The sequence below is a fragment of the Lithobates pipiens genome, unplaced genomic scaffold (assembly GCF_037356315.1).
Source record: "Lithobates pipiens isolate NorthernLeopardFrog02 unplaced genomic scaffold, aLitPip1_a1.2 Scaffold_22, whole genome shotgun sequence".
Taxonomy (NCBI): domain Eukaryota; kingdom Metazoa; phylum Chordata; class Amphibia; order Anura; family Ranidae; genus Lithobates; species Lithobates pipiens.
The window spans coordinates 25013862-25031570 of NW_027507784.1; the positions used below are offsets into that span (position 1 = coordinate 25013862).

At 44.2% G+C, this 17709-nt stretch overlaps 1 protein-coding gene across 3 annotated transcripts in view; it reads right to left on the minus strand.

Moving 5' to 3' along the window:
• LOC143923435 (microfibril-associated glycoprotein 4-like) overlaps nucleotides 1-17709 on the minus strand; it is a 197330-nt gene that overhangs the window by 78147 nt on the left and 101474 nt on the right. For all 3 annotated transcript variants that reach the window (XM_077447096.1, XM_077447097.1, XM_077447098.1), the window contains exons 3-4: nucleotides 5595-5691; nucleotides 3548-3632 (exon numbers count right to left, since the gene is read on the minus strand). In XM_077447096.1, coding sequence (XP_077303222.1) covers nucleotides 3548-3632; nucleotides 5595-5615 — 106 coding nt within the window. In that variant the 5' untranslated portion in view covers nucleotides 5616-5691. The remainder of the gene's footprint in view (nucleotides 1-3547; nucleotides 3633-5594; nucleotides 5692-17709) is intronic.

Sequence of the window (17709 nt, forward strand, 5' to 3'; positions counted from 1 at the left end):
GCAACTTTTTTTTTTAATTCTGACTCGGTTTGCGAGTGTTGTCTAGAATTCTAGCTAATGGGGTGTGCAGTACCACATTTGGCCAGAGGTGCCGGGGGGGGGGGGGCGCCGGGACACTCGGAATGGTTCGGAGCTGTTCAGAAATACTCGTAATCACTCGGAAATACTCTTAAACACTCGGAAAGCCTCGGGAACTGAGTATTTCCGAGTGTTTCCAAGTATTTCAGCCAAGCTGTCCCCAAGTATTTCTGAGGCTCTGTGGCAACCCCCCACCTCTGGCCACAAGCAGTATTGCATGTAATAGAAGTCAATGCGGAACGAATTATCTTCGTTTCCATTGACTTCTATGGGGAGAATCACGTTGGAACGGATTATGCTGGTAATCCAAGGTTTCACTGTAATAAGAATTATCAAATAAAATATCATTTGTCATTGACCATTGGTGTGGTGCCCTTACTACTTCTTAATTAGTTGGCCCTAATGGAAAAAAAAAAATACACACAAAAAAAAACAATGTATGAAAGTGTAGCAAATAAATAAGGGTAACCATAAGCAGTTAGCTTTCATAATCCTCTTCTTAGACTCATCCGGAAATATTTATGGAAGGTTCATATCCCAGTACAGAAAATACAATTTGACATGTTTAGGGCAGAAGGAAGCGTAACCAGGTAGCAGGCCTGGTCAGTGCCAGAGAAGCAGGCAGAGTGTAGTCCAGTACCAGGTCAGAGTCAGTACTAGGAAAGCAAGCAGAGCAAGGTCCATTAGCATGTAGGGTAGGCAATAAAGGTGTCATGTCTTCCATGTTCCCCTCCTCGTTGGGCGCCAAGCAAGGGTCACATAGGAGGCCTACTCCGGGGTGAGTTCTTATGGGTTATGCTAGGCACCTTGAACAGAGTCACTTGCTTTGCACATGGGGTTCCTTTACTTTATGCTGAGCACCATGTACACTTGAGCAGATGACTGTAGTTTATTTAACGCTCTTGTCCCTGTGTCAATGTACACTTCCACAGTTGCATTTAGGAGGGACATGCCGAGCCTCTGCCCTCTCCACCTGTCTAGCTTTTCATCGCTATCTCACTCCCAGTAAATGTATAGGGCCTTGCCTTGAACCCTACACAGTCTCCATGTGCGCACTTTCCTTAACTGTTTCTCTTCCGTACTTGTGCATAGGCGGGAGACCTCTGTGGGGCGAGTCTGCTCCTGTTGCTATGCGATATAGACCGCTCACAGAGAAAGTGCCAATAACACTTCCATCCATGCAAGAGGCTATCCCACCTGCCACATGTACACACCTAACAGGCTGCTTGCTAGAGCACTGTTACCCTTGGTAACCATTTGATTTTCTGCACCACAATGACTTTTAAAGTGGTTGTAAACCCTTACAAACCACTTTGACCTACAGGTAAGCCTAGATTAAGGCTTACCTGTAGGTCCAAGCAATATCTCCTAAACCTATATGGTTTAGGAGATATTTGCCCGAAAACGGGCACCGCTGTCTACGGCGCATGCGCCGTAGACAGCGGCGTGCAGGCGCACTGAACGCGGCAGTTCCAAAAATGAAGCTGCCGCATTTGTCGACTCCCGTGCGCATAGGCAGGAGTGAAGTCATCGCGGTTTCGCCGAATGACAGCGGCGGAGCTGCGAGACGCCACCAGGAAGATGGATGCGGCGGACTACAGGGGACAGCGCGACTTCGCTGGCTCCTGTGTCAGGTAAGTGACACATAATGGGCTACTATGCATAGTAGTTCATTATGCTTTACCTTTGCAGGGAAAAAAAGAGGAAGTAAACTCATCAGGGTTTACTTCCTCTTTAAGTGCTGTCTCGTCATACCCCATTATGCTAGTGTCCCTGTAGAAATGTGTTGGTTACTTGCATTGCACTTCTTTAAAGGAGAAGTACAGCCAAAGCTTGTTTGGCTGTACTTCTCCTGTGGATCACAGGAGTGCAGTTTGTTTTGCACTCTTGTGACCCCTTTTCAGCAGACAGCGGACTTCAGCAGAGGTCGCAGAGCCAGTCCAGGCTCGGCCAAGATCGCGACACTGGGGTCGGGATCCACCCACATGCCTGCACTGGCATGAGAGCCTAAGCCGGCCGCTCCCGTCCCCTCCACAGCCCAGCGCTCCAGTGAGCAAGGAGGGGGCAGAGCAGAGAGCAGTGACTGACAGTCACCAGCTCTCTGCTCTAGGAGCTGTGATAACTGAGAGATCTGCAGTGTTAGATCGTTCGGTTCTCAGTGTTAGAGCAGGCAGGAGACAGATGCAGTATTGGAACGATGCTGTATTCAGCTAGGTAAGTATAAATTTGCAAAACCCCCAACCCCATATTTCTCTTTTAAATAACTTCATACCAGGTAGAAGGCAAAATTTCAACACTTCACTTCAGAAAAACTTCAAACATACAAAGTTCATAATATAATAAACAATTCTTGTCCCTACATCCCTAACCCAGGCTGTGCGCTGCCCCAGCATACTGCAAAGGTATAGTCCATGTACTGAAAGGTCCATTAGTGGCATTCTTCAGTGGCTGGTGTCTTCAGGGAGAACTCCAGATCCCGATGACCTACCACATCACGGCAGATTTGCAAAAATTTGCGATAGGTTCTCGCTGCACAACACTAGGATTACAGCTCCCTGGCTTCCCCCTACTGTCCCTCTTTTATATCTTAGGACCAGTAGGTAGGACCCAGAGAAACTCGCCAAGCAAAAAAGACATTGAACACTACAGCACCGTCTTCATTGGTCTACCTTTATCCAGACTATCCCCACCCCAGTCTATCATGAATGCAGTTCCAAACTTATTCACCTTACCAACTGCTCTGTGTCTGCCACCCTTCTCTGCCAATCCCTCTACTGGCTTTCTAATAGGCCAGTGAATAAAATTACATATATTAACATACAAAACCATCCAAGTCTTCCCTGGCCTACAATACCAATCTTATTTCAAAATAGAATCCAAACCATCCTCTCTGCTTCTCTCAAGACCTGCTGTCTAAATCCATGACCTCCTCCCATGCTCACCTCTAGAACTTCTCCAGAACCTCCCCCATCCTCTTGAACTCTTTGTCTCACTCTACTTGGTCTGTTTTTAGGCATTTCCTGAAAATTCTACTTTCGGGAAGTTTATGCCAGAACGCAAGGAACAAACCAAGGTCCAAGTATAGATTTTCATGAACAGGACCCTCCTAACTATCTAATTTTTAATCTGTATCTGTCTCCCTTTTTATGGAAGAAGAAGGTAAAAGGAAGAAGAAGAAGGAGAAGAAGGAGAAGAAGGAGAAGAAGGAGAAGAAGAAGGAGAAGAAGAAGAAGGAGAAGAAGAAGGAGAAGAAGGAGAAGGAGAAGAAGAAGGAGAAGGAGAAGAAGAAGGAGAAGGAGAAGGAGAAGGAGAAGAAGAAGAAGGAGAAGAAGGAAGAAAGAAGGAAGAAAAGTAGAAGACTCCACTTCTCAGTCACATTCACAAACATTTTTGGAAGGTTCATTTACCAGTACAGAAAATAATCTTTGATATATTCTACCATCAAGTAATAGAGGAAAATAACACTCACTCTTATTCTGGTTGAGAGGTGGATGGAGAGCGATAACAGGAGCCAAGCAGAACACAAGGAACAAACCAAAGTCCAAAACGAGGGGCTGAGTGATAGAGGAAGAATGATTAGTGTCCTTTAAACTTCTTAGATAGCCTAATCTACTTTAAGATATTATGACAATCTGTATACACATTTATAAAGAACTACTTTATTTCTACTGATCCTGAGAATAAATACATGGCCCATAACTATGCAGGGACAAGCCACTTCTTTATTCCTCCACCTATAGGCACAAACCTAATAAGCTTGATGATAAATCTGAACCTGCTCATAATGTATGCAGCCATTGCTAACCAGGGTGCCTCCATTGGTTGGTATGGGTTTCTAGAGCTGTGGATGGCTGACAGTCCATCTGATGGTGCCTGCATAGTTCTGGGACTAACGCCACTTGGCATAGTCTGCAGCATGGCACCAAAATCTTTTAGCTTCCTTTAAGAGTGACTATCTTAGCATTGCTGGATATTTTTCGCACTGTCCACCAATGTGAGACATTCTTCCCATTGACCTCCAATGCAAGGAGCATTCTTCTCAATGGCCACCAATGTAAGAAGCATCTTCCCACTACCCACCAATGTAAGAGGTAGTGTTCCCAATGACCAACAATGTAGGGGAATTTTTCCCACTGAGGCTTAAAAAAATTTGCAATCGTTCTTCAGGTGGAAAAACACAGCGGAGAAAGATTATGTATATGTTTAACAACAGAATTTCCACAAAGGTGTTGAGGGTATTCTACTTTTAGGGCAATTCACACTTAAAATCTTAGAATAATGCAGATATGAGCTATACTCTTTGCAACACCAAGATTAAAGCGGAGTTCCACCCACATTTGGCGTGTCATTTTTTTGGGGGGGGGGTACCTTGTTTTTACAGGGACTTCCTGTCCCACTTCCTGCTTCCATCTCTTGGCCGCCTAGGTGACTCCTCCTATCCCACTCCCTCTTTGCAATCTTCTGGGACACATTACGGGTCCCAGAAGATTGTCTGGCCACAAGCAGAGTGCAGTGTGACTCGCGCATGCACAGTGCGCGCCCGGCCGTGAAGCTGCACGCTGTCACGGCCGAGCACACTGTTGGACAGGATAATTTGGTCGGTTGGCAGACTGGTTGGTGAGTTGAGCTATGGAATGTTTTGTTTTTGTCTTTCGTGCGTTTTCCCTTCCATGTGCTCCTTGCTGTGAAGGCCAGTTATAGGTGGGGGCAGGGGCCATTTGTTTGTTACTGGTGTAAATATGGTCCGGGGATACACTGGGCACCTTCACTGACACTGTGCTATTGTTGGGTGTCCAGTGTGCTCCTGTTCCTTTAAGAGGGATTGGGTTGCCTCCAGGCCCATCTGCCTCTCATCTATCCATTTAATGCATGTGCTTCTATTGTGGAGACACTCATAAATCCTGTAGCATTAAGGACTGCAAGCAATACACAGGGTCCCGTGAAGAGGTCTTGCAGCTTACGCATGCGTTTGCAAATGCGTGCTAACTAAACCCCTGTTTTTAACGCAGACTGTTGGACAGGTTAATTTGGTTGGCTGGCAGACTGGTTGGTGAGTTGAGCTATGTAGTTCATGCAGTTAAAAAAAACGAGCATCTATGCAACGTATATCCACCCTGGGATACAAACCGACAGCCTCAAGGGGTCGACAGGTGTGGTAATGTTGCAAGCATGGACTCCACCCAACGTGTTTCGTGAAAGATCACATCATCTGAGGCACCACATAATGGCTACAGAGGACTCTCCTTCCCTCTAAGGCTGGATTCACACCTATGCATTTTTTGTGCTTTTTGCATTTTGCAGATTTGCACTACAGAATGTGTTCCATAGGAAACCATGTTAAATGGGCTATAGTGCAAATCTGCAAATGCAAAAAGCACTAAAACTGCATAAATGTGAATCCAGCCTCATGGGAGTCTCAGTCCTGCTGAGGATGGACGTATTATTGCCCATAACTTAAAGGGGGCCCTACATCCACCCACCCATCATCTCCATCCAGTAGGGTTTGTTGGACTCACCTGCATTGTTCGGCTTCCCATATAATATAGTCAGTCGCAGGTGCAAGTGGTATTTATATCTGTGCTTCTCGATCAAGCAATGTTGTTAGAATGTGAGCTAAGGCGGAAGAAACGTTAAAATAAAATCTTAGATTTATCATAAGTACTGCAATCCTGAAGATAGTACCTGGACCTTGACCTATATATCCTTGGCTGAGCTCAGCTGGGGGCCTCAGTATTTAATAAAGCAAGAGAAGGGAGAAAGAAAACAGCGCAAACCTCTGGTGTATTAAAAAGCTTCAAAATCTTTATTAAAACCAACAGACTATTTACTCACAAAATAAATTGTGAGAGAGCACATAAAGTTCATGATAAAGAGCCCAATAAACACACAACACAGCCACAAGGAAAGGATGGATGAGCAAGACATGTACAGAGCTGTATTAAAAAGGAAGCGCAGGACATACATGACAGGGTGCAGGGAAATTACTGTGCTAGAGGAAAAGGCAGCGTGGGGGTGGTTTAGGATGCAGGCGTACTTACCCCATTGGTGGATGGTCACAAGGGGGGAGGAGTGTGGTTCTTTCTTCCATGTGCTAGGGTGGGGCAAGTCAGCAGTTGGGGGTCAGCAAGCGAGGAGAAACGTTCCCGCTCGCCCTCCCTAAAAATACAGTGGTGTGAAAAAGTGTTTGCCCCCTTCCTCATTTCCTGTTCCTTTGCATGTTTGTCACACTTAAGTGTTTCGGAACATCAAACCAATTTAAACAATAGTCAAGGACAACACAAGTAAACACAAAATGCAATTTGTAAATGAAGGTGTTTATTATTAAAGGTGAAAAAAAATCCAAACCATCATGGCCCCGTGTGAAAAAGTGATTGCCCCCTAAACCTAATAACTGGTTGGGCCACCCTTAGCAGCAACAACTGCAACCAAGCGTTTGCGATAACGTGCAATGAGGCTTTTACAGCGTCCTGGAGGAATTTTGGCCCACTCATCTTTGCAGAATTGTCCCAATTCAGTTACATTAGAGGGTTTTCGAGCATGAACGGCCTTTTTAAGGTCATACCACAACATCTCAATAGGATTCAGGTCAGGACTTTGGCTAGGCCACTCCAAAGTCTTCATTTTGTTTTTCTTCAGCCATTCGGTGGTGGACTTGCTGGTGTGTTTAGGATCATTGTCCTGCTGCAGAACCCAAGTTCGTTTCAGCTTGAGTACATTAACAGATGGTCGGACATTCTCCTTCAGGATCTCTTGGTAGACAGCAGAATTCATAGTTCCTTTTATCACGGCAAGTCTTCCAGGTCCTGAAGCAGCAAAACAGCCCCAGACCATCACACTACCACCACCATATTTTACGGTTGGTATAATGTTCTTTTTATGAAATGCAGTGTTCCTTCTACGCCAGATATACTTGGACACACACCTTCCAAAGAGTTCCACTTTTGTCTCATCGGTCCACAGAATGTTGTCCCAAAAGTCTTGGGGATCATCAAGATGTGTTGTGGAGAAATTGAGTCGAGCTTTGATGTTCTTTTTGCTCAGCAGTGGTTTTCTCCTTGGAACTCTGCCATGCAGGCCATTTTTGCCCAGTCTTTTCCTGATGGTGGAGGCCCATTTCTGCTGTCTACCAAGAGATCCTGAAGGAGAATGTCCGACCATCTGTTCGTGTACTCAAGCTGAAACGAACTTGGGTTCTGCAGCAGGACAATGATCCTAAACACACCAGCAAGTCCACCACCGAATGGCTGAAGAAAAACAAAATGAAGACTTTGGAGTGGCCTAGCCAAAGTCCTGACCTGAATCCTATTGAGATGTTGTGGTATGACCTTAAAAAGGCCGTTCATGCTCGAAAACCCTCTAATGTAACTGAATTAGGACAATTCTGCAAAGATGAGTGGGCCAAAATTCCTCCAGGACGCTGTAAAAGCCTCATTGCACGTTATCGCAAACGCTTGGTTGCAGTTGTTGCTGCTAAGGGTGGCCCAACCAGTTATTAGGTTTAGGGGGCAATCACTTTTTCACACGGGGCCATGATGGTTTGGATTTTTTTTCACCTTTAATAATAAACACCTTCATTTACAAATTGCATTTTGTGTTTACTTGTGTTGTCCTTGACTATTGTTTAAATTGGTTTGATGTTCCGAAACACTTAAGTGTGACAAACATGCAAAGGAACAGGAAATGAGGAAGGGGGCAAACACTTTTTCACACCACTGTAGATATTGGTTTGGTTGGTGGTGCTGTCGCTACGGGGTGTGGCGTTGGGTCCTTGATGACTGCTATATATATATATGGAAATATATATGTAGAAATGCATAGGTCATTTGAAAAGGTTGGGACCCATACCAGAGATGGAGTCATTATGTTTGGTCTGGTGTCAGTCCAGATTAATGGCTAACATGTGTTGGGGGGTCTGTGGTCAGTTAGTGAGTCCTCGAGGTGAGTTGGCGGCTGGGGACAGATGCTGACGAAGAGGGGATCACAGGCTCAAAATAATAAGGGGTCGTCAGGGACCAGCCGAAAATCACTTAGTGTCTTTGGGTAACTGGAAGATGTTACAAGTTTTGTATTGTTGAAAATATTTTAAATAAAGTTTAGTTTTTTATTGTTATTTAATAAAGGCCGTTGAGGCCATTTTTATCCAAGCAGGTGTCCGAGTATTTATTTTAAGGTAATAGTTAAGGTTTACATGTATTGGTGGGGAAGTAAGTTATCTGGCTACCCTAGTCATGGTGTCCAGATCACAGTGTGGCCAACTGGCAGGTGAACAGCTGCAGTCTATCTTGCCGCCCCTGCTCTGTGCTTAGGAGATTGTAGGGGGCTATTTAACCACTTCAATATCACAATATAGCCAAAAGATGGCTACAGCATAGTACTATAGTTCTGTGAGGCCGTCCATGGACATCCTCTCAGAAACCTGCCTCCTGCACACCTCCTGCGGTAAACAGGGGGCGTACACTGTGATTGCTGTGTCCTTCAGCAACAGCTGATCTCAGACCAATTACAGTGGCCCTTTAACATGTGATCAGCTGTGTACAATCACAGAGGAACACAAGTAAACACACTTGCCAGTTATCTGCAGTCCTTTTCTCAATGTCCTGATGACCAGTGAAACCCCATCAGTGCAAATCAGTGCCACCTATCAGTGTCGCCTCATCAGTGCCCATCAGTGCTGCCTCACCAGTGCAGCCGCACCAGTGCCCATCATGGCTGCCTCATCAGTGCCTATCATTGCAGCCTCATCAGTGCCCATTAGCGCAGCCTCATTAGAGCTCATCATTGCAGCCTCATCAGTGCCCATCAATGCCCATTATCGCAGCCTCACCAGTGCTCTTCAGTGCAGCCTCATCAGTGCCCATCAATGCAGCCTCATCAGTGCCCATTAGTGCAGCCTCATCGTGCCCATCATCACAGCCTCATGAGAGCCCATCAGTGCAGCCCCATCAGTACAGCATCATCAGGGCACATCCGTGAAAAATAAACTTATTTGAAACATTTTAAAACAGAAATTTTCAGTAATTTTTTGTTTATTTAGTAAAAAATAAAAAACCCAGTTGTGATTAAATACCACCAAAAGAAAGCTCAGCTTAATAAGGGTTAAAATTTCAACATGATATGTAAATGTGCTCACAAGCGGGTGGAATAAGGGATAACAGATTGAGAGAGAGGAAGGTCCAAGTGTGAGCCAGGGACTAGAGTCTTTATCCAGGATGGTATGAGAAAGCCGTGAGGAGGGAGCAGTATGAGCCAGGGAGCAGAGTCACAGAGAAGCCGGCATCAGGCTGCCCTCTAAGGCTGGGATGAGTCGTCCGGTAGGACAAAGGAGCCGTGGCTAGCTTCCGAAACGCGTTCCTATTGGTCCCCACAACAGACGGAATGACAGCTCCTTTCCAAATTCCAGCCAGAGAGAGACACACACTCTGGAAGGTACCCGCATACCGGATGCGTTATACCAGCCCTAGAGGGCAGCCTGATGCCGGATTCCCTGGCTCATCCCGCTCCTTCCTCATGGCTTTCTCATACCATCCCAAATAGAGACTGTAGTCCCTGGCTCATGTTTGGACCTTCCTCCCTCGCAATCTGTCAGTATTTTAGTAGCTTTGTTTGTGAATGCCCAAAAACGTTTTGAAAAACGTTGAGCAGCATATTCAAGGCCGGTGCTACCACTAGGCAAAGTTGTCAGCCACCTAGGGCGCACCGCCTCCTAGAGTGCAGACACGGCCACTGATCTGCTGATGTTCCCCACCAGGTTCACCATCAGGAGAAGCGGCTGTCAAAGAAAGCCTCCATGAAATTCTCTAGCAGGTACAGCAGGGTATCTGGATTGATTACAGCTGTGTGTGGCTGCCCTCTTTTTGGATCGAATGATGAGCTTCTCAGTGCCGATTCCTGAGGATCATGTCTTTATTCAGCCCACACTGCACAACTAGCCAGGGAGTAGAAGTGAGTGATGCAGGGGGACCAGAGAAGCGGGGAGACGGCGGTCCGCTTTCACTAAAACAGGCCCACTAAGCCATCTGAGGCCTATCTGAGCCAACTCCCTGTAGACCTGATGGCCAGTGCATGCCTGGCCATTTCTCCTCCTCTCCATGCTGATGCTTTCAGCTGCTTTATTAAAATCTATACAGGGAGATCTGTGCTTGTCCCCCCCACCGCTGCACTGACCACCCCTGACTGTCCCCTGTGTCCTCCTTTGGTTCCCCTCTGTGTATTCCTCCGATCCCCCTCAATGTGCTCCTCTTCCAGTCCCCCTCCGTGTCAAAGTAAAGTAAAGTTAGCCCAATTTTTTTGTATAATGTGAAAGATGATGTCACGCTGAGTAAATAGATACCCAACATGTCAAAATTGCGCACACTCATGGAATGACGGCGAACTTCGGTACTTAAAAGTCTCCATAGGCAACGCATTACATTTTTTTACAGGTTACCTGTTTAGACTTACAGAGGAGGTCTAGTGCTAGAATTGTTGTTTGCGCTCTAACGCACGTGGCGATACCTCACATGTGTGGTTTGAACAGCGTTTACATATGTGGCCAGAACTTAAGTGTGCTTTCGCTTCTGAGCGTGAGATACCGGGGACAGGGGCGTTTTAAATTTTTTTTTTTTACTTTATTTTATTTATTTTTAACACTTTCTTTAACCTTTTTTTTTTTGATCACTTTTATTCCTATTACAAGGAATGTAAACATCCCTTATAATAGGAATGGTGTGTGACAGGTCCTCTTTATGGAGAGAAGCGGGGTCAATAAGACCCCCACATCTCTCCTGCAGGCTGGAAAGCATGAGATTGGAAAAAGAAATCCACGATCTCATGCTTACCAGCCGTGATCGCGGCTTTGTTTACATCAGCGGCCCAGACGTGACGTCATAACATCGTGCCCGGGCCTCCAGCGGTCATGGAGATGACGGAAATATCTATGGTCATCATCCGGTGGTGTCCGATTCTTTCTCCGGGTCCCCGAGGGCACGGGAGAGCCCAGAGAAGCACCGGATGGCGGCGGGAGGGGGGGGGGATGTCCATTCCTGTCGCCTGTAAGAACGATCAAGCGTCAGAACTGCCACTATGATCATTCTTATGGTGCACAGAATCGCAGTCTGAAAACAAGGATATCTGAATGATGCCTGTAGCTGCACCCATCATTCAGATATTCCCACTAAAAGTCAAAGACGTCATATCACGGCCTTGGGCGGGATGTGGTTAATTGATCTCTCATTAGGATTAAAAGTTAAAAAGGCTGGCCTGGGTTTCCCCTTTAGAAGTCTTGCCAGAATTAATGCTTAACTCTCGCTTAATCTTTCAGGTAATGTTCAAGTGGTACTCCATTGTACATACCTATACATAATATACTGTTATTGCCAAATTGTCTTAACTTGTATTATTGTGGAGGAATTCTTCTACTGAACTAGACCTGTTATCCAAACTCCAGTTGATCTATTACCTCCTCTGTGCAAAAAATATCTTCCTTGAGTTATCCAGTAAACGTTAATACAATATAAACTCATCAAGTGGTTTGACTTAGTACTTTAAGAAGGTGCAAAGATGTCTGAACCCAGAGTGTCAGGTGGGTTGGAATGTTTCCAGGGTCATGGTGGTTCAGATGAGCAGGTAAATCCAAGCAGTCCCCAGGGGGGTCGTGCTATGCATAAAACAATTTTGTTTGTAATAGGGTCACATAAAACAACCTACACTTTTGGGGGACAGCACAACTGATAAAGAGACAGCAGCATTCATGATAGACTGAGGGGGAAAATTCCTGTATAGAGGAAGGCCAATGAGGAGGGAGTTGCAGTAGCAAGGTGAGAGGTTACAAGCGAGTGAATTAATAGCTTGGTGGGGTTGTTGGTTAGCAAGGAGTGTATTTCGGAAATGTTACAGAGGTAAAGGCAGCAAAATGAGTTTTCAGGGATCATCTAAAGGCGGACAAATTAGGAGATAGCTGGACGGATTAGGATAGGGAGTTCCACAAGATGGGAGAGGTCCTGGAGAAATCTTGAAGAAGAGTATGAGAGGAGTTGATGAGGAAGCAAGAAAGCAGGAGGTCTTGGGAAGAGCAGAGAAGATGGTTTGGATGATATACTGGGAAACGTTTGATTTAGCTCAGAGCAGATTTTTTTATTATTTTGTATGTTGTTAGTATATTGAATTTTGCTTGTTGGGCAATCAGAAGCCAGTTAAAGTGGAAGTAAACTCCCCTATCGTTTTCAGCCAAGGAAGCCGCCATCTTTGCCTCTGTTTAATCTTCAACTGCTATGGTGCTGCACATGTGATTCATTATAACACCAGCCATTGGATGGTTTGATAGTATGGCTGAGAGCACAGCCAATGTGCAGTTAGCATTTCCGGCATGCCTTTTTTTTTAACTGTTTAAATCAATAGGTTTACTTCCACTTTAAATTGGAAGAGAAAGGTGGAGGACACCCCTCTATGATGATAGAGGTAAGCAGGGCCGGTCCCAGCATAAAGCTGCCAGGTTGGGGGGGGGGGGGGTAAAATTCAAAACCCCATCCGATTGGCTGCTTGCAATAATCACTGTGTTCTCCCAGTGGGGGCGGCTACTCTGGCACCCCTCCCCCACCGGGAGAACTCAATGGCTTTGCGGGAGGAATCCCTGTCAACACTGTCTATGTTGATGATGGAAAGTTTCTTTCCTGCAACCCGTGGTTGCAGAAAAGAGATTCACTTCATCTATGGATTGCCTAAAGCCTCATACACACGATCGGACTTTGTACAAACTTTCCCGTGGATTTTTTTACAAAGGGCGTTGGCCGTAAATCTGTATTGCGGCATGGATAGGCGGTACAGATGGGCACTCATGGGCATTGATGGGCAGCACTGAAAGGCTGCACTGATTTCCAGCACTGACTGGAATGGCTAATGGACACTGATTTGTGGCCCTTGTGGGCATTGGTGGGCACTGATTGCTGCCACTGGTGGGCACTATATGCTGGCATTGGTGGGCACTGTATCGTTACACTATATTTCTTTATTGTAATCAGGGCACTGATGATAAGTACCCTGATTACATCCCTAGATGCCCCCCCCCCCCCCCATGAGGAGAAAAGCCGCTGATCAGCTGTCCTGTGATTGGACACAGCTGATCACAAGGTTAAAGAGCCGCGGACGTGGCTCTTTACACAGATCGCTGCGCAGATCGCTGAATGGATAGATTGATAGCAGCACAGCTATTGGCTCCCACTGCTGTCAATCAAGTCCAATGACGCGGGGGTCGGGGCCGAGTCCTACATTCAGAGTCTATGGAGCGTGCCCACAAGGTAACCCCCTGCGAGAGCACTTCTCCTAGGAGGTTATACGATGCGGGGAGGAGCTGCAAGAGCCGCCAAGGGACCCCAGAAGTCGAGGATCGAGGCCACTCTGTGCAAAACAAACTGCACAGTGGAGGGAAGTATGACATGTGTAATGGAAATTTGTAGGCTCTGTATATAATTGTATTCTATTTTATATGTATTGCACGATGCCCTCACTGTGCACACGGCACTAACAATGTTTTCAGTACATGTTTTGCATTCTTTCAAGTCCTGATTAGAATTAGCCTGCCTATGTAACGCCCCTTGTTACCATAAATGTACAATTGTAATATTAATGTGATACCTACGTAATCATGTGTATAAAAACCTTCACATGCGTCATAATAAAGGAGAGAACGGTTATTTGAAAAGATGCTGAGCGTATCTTTTGTGTCTGTTCCCTACTGAAGTAGTTATTAATTTGGAACCACTAATCAATATGAGGATAGGAGTTGCCTATAATCAAAATAACCATTTCAGGTGGCGAAGCCAGCCCAGCAGGGGTTATCAGGTGACCCTGGGTATCCGAAACGAGGAGCTTGAGACGATCCGGGAATTTCTGATAATCAGCCGGCTGAGGTAAGCCTTTTGCTTACATTTGAGTTATCAGACTTCCTTGATCGGTAAGGCATTTTCGGGACAAAGGGTACCTATTTTACTCCCCTTAATCGAACTGTATTTATTAGTGGTTATAAGTTATGTTGTCACTGTCTACTGTCCATCAGAGTGTTATAGAGAAAGGAAAGAATAGTGCTGTTCACAGGTATATGTAGTATATCTGCTAGATAAAGTAGCTTAGAGGCAAAAGGGTATAGGCACACGTAGAGAAGACTGGCCAGTCATTATGGGCATTAAATTAAGTAAGGGAATGATGGGTAAGAGACCCTCAAAAATGCCCAGCGCAAGAGGAGCGCTATATATGAACCGAAGGTGCGGTTCCACCTATACTGAGCCCCTAGATTAATGGTTAAAGTGGACAGGGATCCACAAAGGGTAACTGGGTTACCATCAAAGTCCACAGGGACAAAGAATCATGCAGAGTATACAGTTAGAGAAACAGCTATTTATGGGATCAGGATGGATCAAGAGTGACATTAACACGAGACAGAAAGGGACTTTTTGATGTTAAGTTGTGGGATGAATTTGGGGTCAGGCACTACAACTAGTAAAGTCAAGAAACAGTAATGAGAGTTAAAACAGAATGCTTTATATGTTGTCAGAGAGGGAAGATGGGATGAGCACTATAGCTGCCCGTCTGATCATAGAAGGTACAGTATGTGAAGTATGGAATTACAATACATTGGATGCAAAGGATATCAGAACAAAATAAAGAAAGCAGAAATTTAAGCAAGGAAGTATTAAAAAGCATTAGAAGAAAGTGAGAGAATGATATGCATGTGTTGTGTACAAATGGGAATAATGTAAGAGATATAGAGAGATATATTTGAGTTGTTTGTGAATGCTGGAACCTTTAGTTCTATCGCTTGTGTCATGTACGCAGATGTGACCCCCTCCTTTGTGCTCTCCTGAAAGAATGTGGCTGACATGAGAGATTGGTGATAAGCTGGAAGGACACCATGCCAATTTCAGTTTTTTAGACAAAACATTTATAACAAAATGTGCCGGGTTAACAAATCTAATGATAAACAATGTGATCACAATTATTTTTGAATCTGTTTTCCAAACATGGTAAAATGAAGGTTACAAATTAACCTTGTCTTACACAAATTTAATATCCTGTGATAGTGGAAACAGTGCATAAAAAAAGAGAGAAATTAAGTAAAATTAAGTAATATGTCCCCCTTTAAGGACATTTATCTGTGCATATATATTAGTGTGTCATATTGAAATTATCATATGAGTATTAATTTCTAATATGAGTTTAACAATTTTATTAATAAATATAGATATATTGAAACTGGTTTAGACAACCTTTGGTTGGAAATGAAATCCAGGTTAATGGGGAAATTGGTAAAAATGGAATTAGTTTAGATTAAGATAAAAATTTTGTAATTTTACATTTATTGAGTGGAAAGAAAAAAAAGATTAAGATGAGGTTGTTAATTTGAATACAGCTGCAATAATGTTTAACAAAGCCAAGGTGAATGGGATACATAAGGACGTTTTTTTCTACAGAAATGAAATCTTAAAGTCTGATAATAACTTGATGTGCGGTCCATGATGTGAGAGTAATAATAACATTTAAATATAACAGACCCATCACATCAAGTCCACACTCCCTGTTAGGATAGATGCAGCCTGCAGCCAGTTGGTTTATAGTTTTTGATGGCCAAGTGCTTTCTGGTCCTTCATACATATTGTTGGTCCTTTTGTTTTTATGTATTTTTATTTTTGAAATCCAAAGCAGAATGTGTTGATTTAGAAATAATGTGCCCCTTTTCCTTGTAAGTGCAGTGGGTATAAGTAGAAGAATATTTTGGATTTATGGACATCTCTGCATGACTGCAGGGTATTCTTATCATTTATTATAATATTGCCAGGAAAAAGGTGTCTTTTTGAAACATGAAATTGGAGTTCTTACACAAACAGCATGATAGGAAAAGGCCATTGTTATATTTATGCAAACTGGACCCAGTAATGAAGGGTTCACTCCGATATATCAGAGCTGTAGCTTTATGCAAAGTTGCTATTAGACAAAGTTACAGATATTATTTTGGTTGAATATTTCATTTTTAATACTCCGACATTCTGCACAGCAAATATATAGCTAAGTGTTTGTCTAATGAAAGGGTCAAAATATGAATTTGTTTTGTGTGTTTATGTACAAATCTAACAATGAAAAATGTGTACATTTGAATCCAGCCACCTTATTGCCTCTATTGGAGGAGGCTGGAGACAAAGAAAAAACACATGTGTTACATTGATGACGTGGGAATCAGCTGCTGTGAGCCCCGTGCAGGACACACTCCCTGAAGACCCGAGTATTTACTTTTTTGTAGTGTTATTCCTGGTTTTATACCGAGGATGAAGTTTATCACCCAGAAGGATTCCCTGTATTCAGAGTCATTGGATGCTTTTTCCCCAGCTCAAGAAGCAGAGCTCCATGTTTTAGAAAAGCATGTGAGCTATAAAAAGAGTATATATTTATGTAGATAGTCAAGATAGAGAGCTTTTGGTTCCATTTGAAGGGCCAGAAGTTTGTTTTTACTTCGGTGGGTAAACCAATCAAGCATGCCAAGTTAATTTGATCGGCTGTTTTCAGCCTTCCAGGTTCTTGCTGAGGTAGCCATACTAACAGTAAAACTCACATATGGAAGCAGACCAGGCGACTCTAAGGATGCATTTACAGCCCCGGACACTTGCTGGGTCTGTGCAACTCACAGATTCCACCCTAGTTCTGGCCCAGTATAGCTGGGATTAATAATTCAACTTTAAGGACCCCAGAACGAGAAGCACAAGTGGTCCACAGAGGACAACTTCTTACAAAACAAGACTTTGGAAAAGGTGATCATTTATGTTTGCCAGACACTCTTTTCCCTTCAGCTTGACACATGGACCGTGTCATCAGTCACAAGTAGTTATGACTGCCTTAGTAAATGAGCGTGGGATAGAGCCAGGGTTCTCCACAGTTGTTTTTATAACATACCACTTCTTGTTTTACCTGTTACCAAAAGTGTTACCAAAAGCTGAACATCCCTTCCAGAGATAACAAAAAGATATATCCAGATGCCCAAGTCAGGATCTTATGAGTATGCATTTTGTTTGTATGGACATGTTTTCTGGATGTCCAGTGGCAAATGCTACTGCAAAGGCCTCAGTAAAAAGTGTTATCAGAAGTAGTTTGTAAGTACAGAGTGCAGAATCTACAGAGAGTAACAGAGGAAATAATTTTTATAGGAGAGTCCTTACTAGAAGTTTTGAGGTTTTATTTTTACACCCCCTACTGTCTACAATGTAGCGGACAAAGTAGAGTAAAGCCGCGTACACACGGGCGGACTGTATGGCCTACTTAGTCCGTCATACAATCCGACGGACAGTCCGTCATACTTTCGAATGAACGGACTTGACCACACACGGATGCACAAACAGTCCGTCGAAAGCTTTGCACGATGACGTGTACAGCACGTACGACGGGACTAGAAATAGGAAGTCCAATACACAGCAATGCACCCTTCCGCCGTGTAAATCCTTTCTGAGCATGCGCCATTCTTAGTCCATTGAACTAGCATACTGACGAGCGGATTGTCCGCTGAAACCAAAGTATAACGGACAGAATTTCGAAAAATCCGAAATAATTAGTACGCCAGACTGCACGCTGAAAAAGTCCGCTGAAGCCCACACACGAGCGGACTGTCCGCTGAAATGT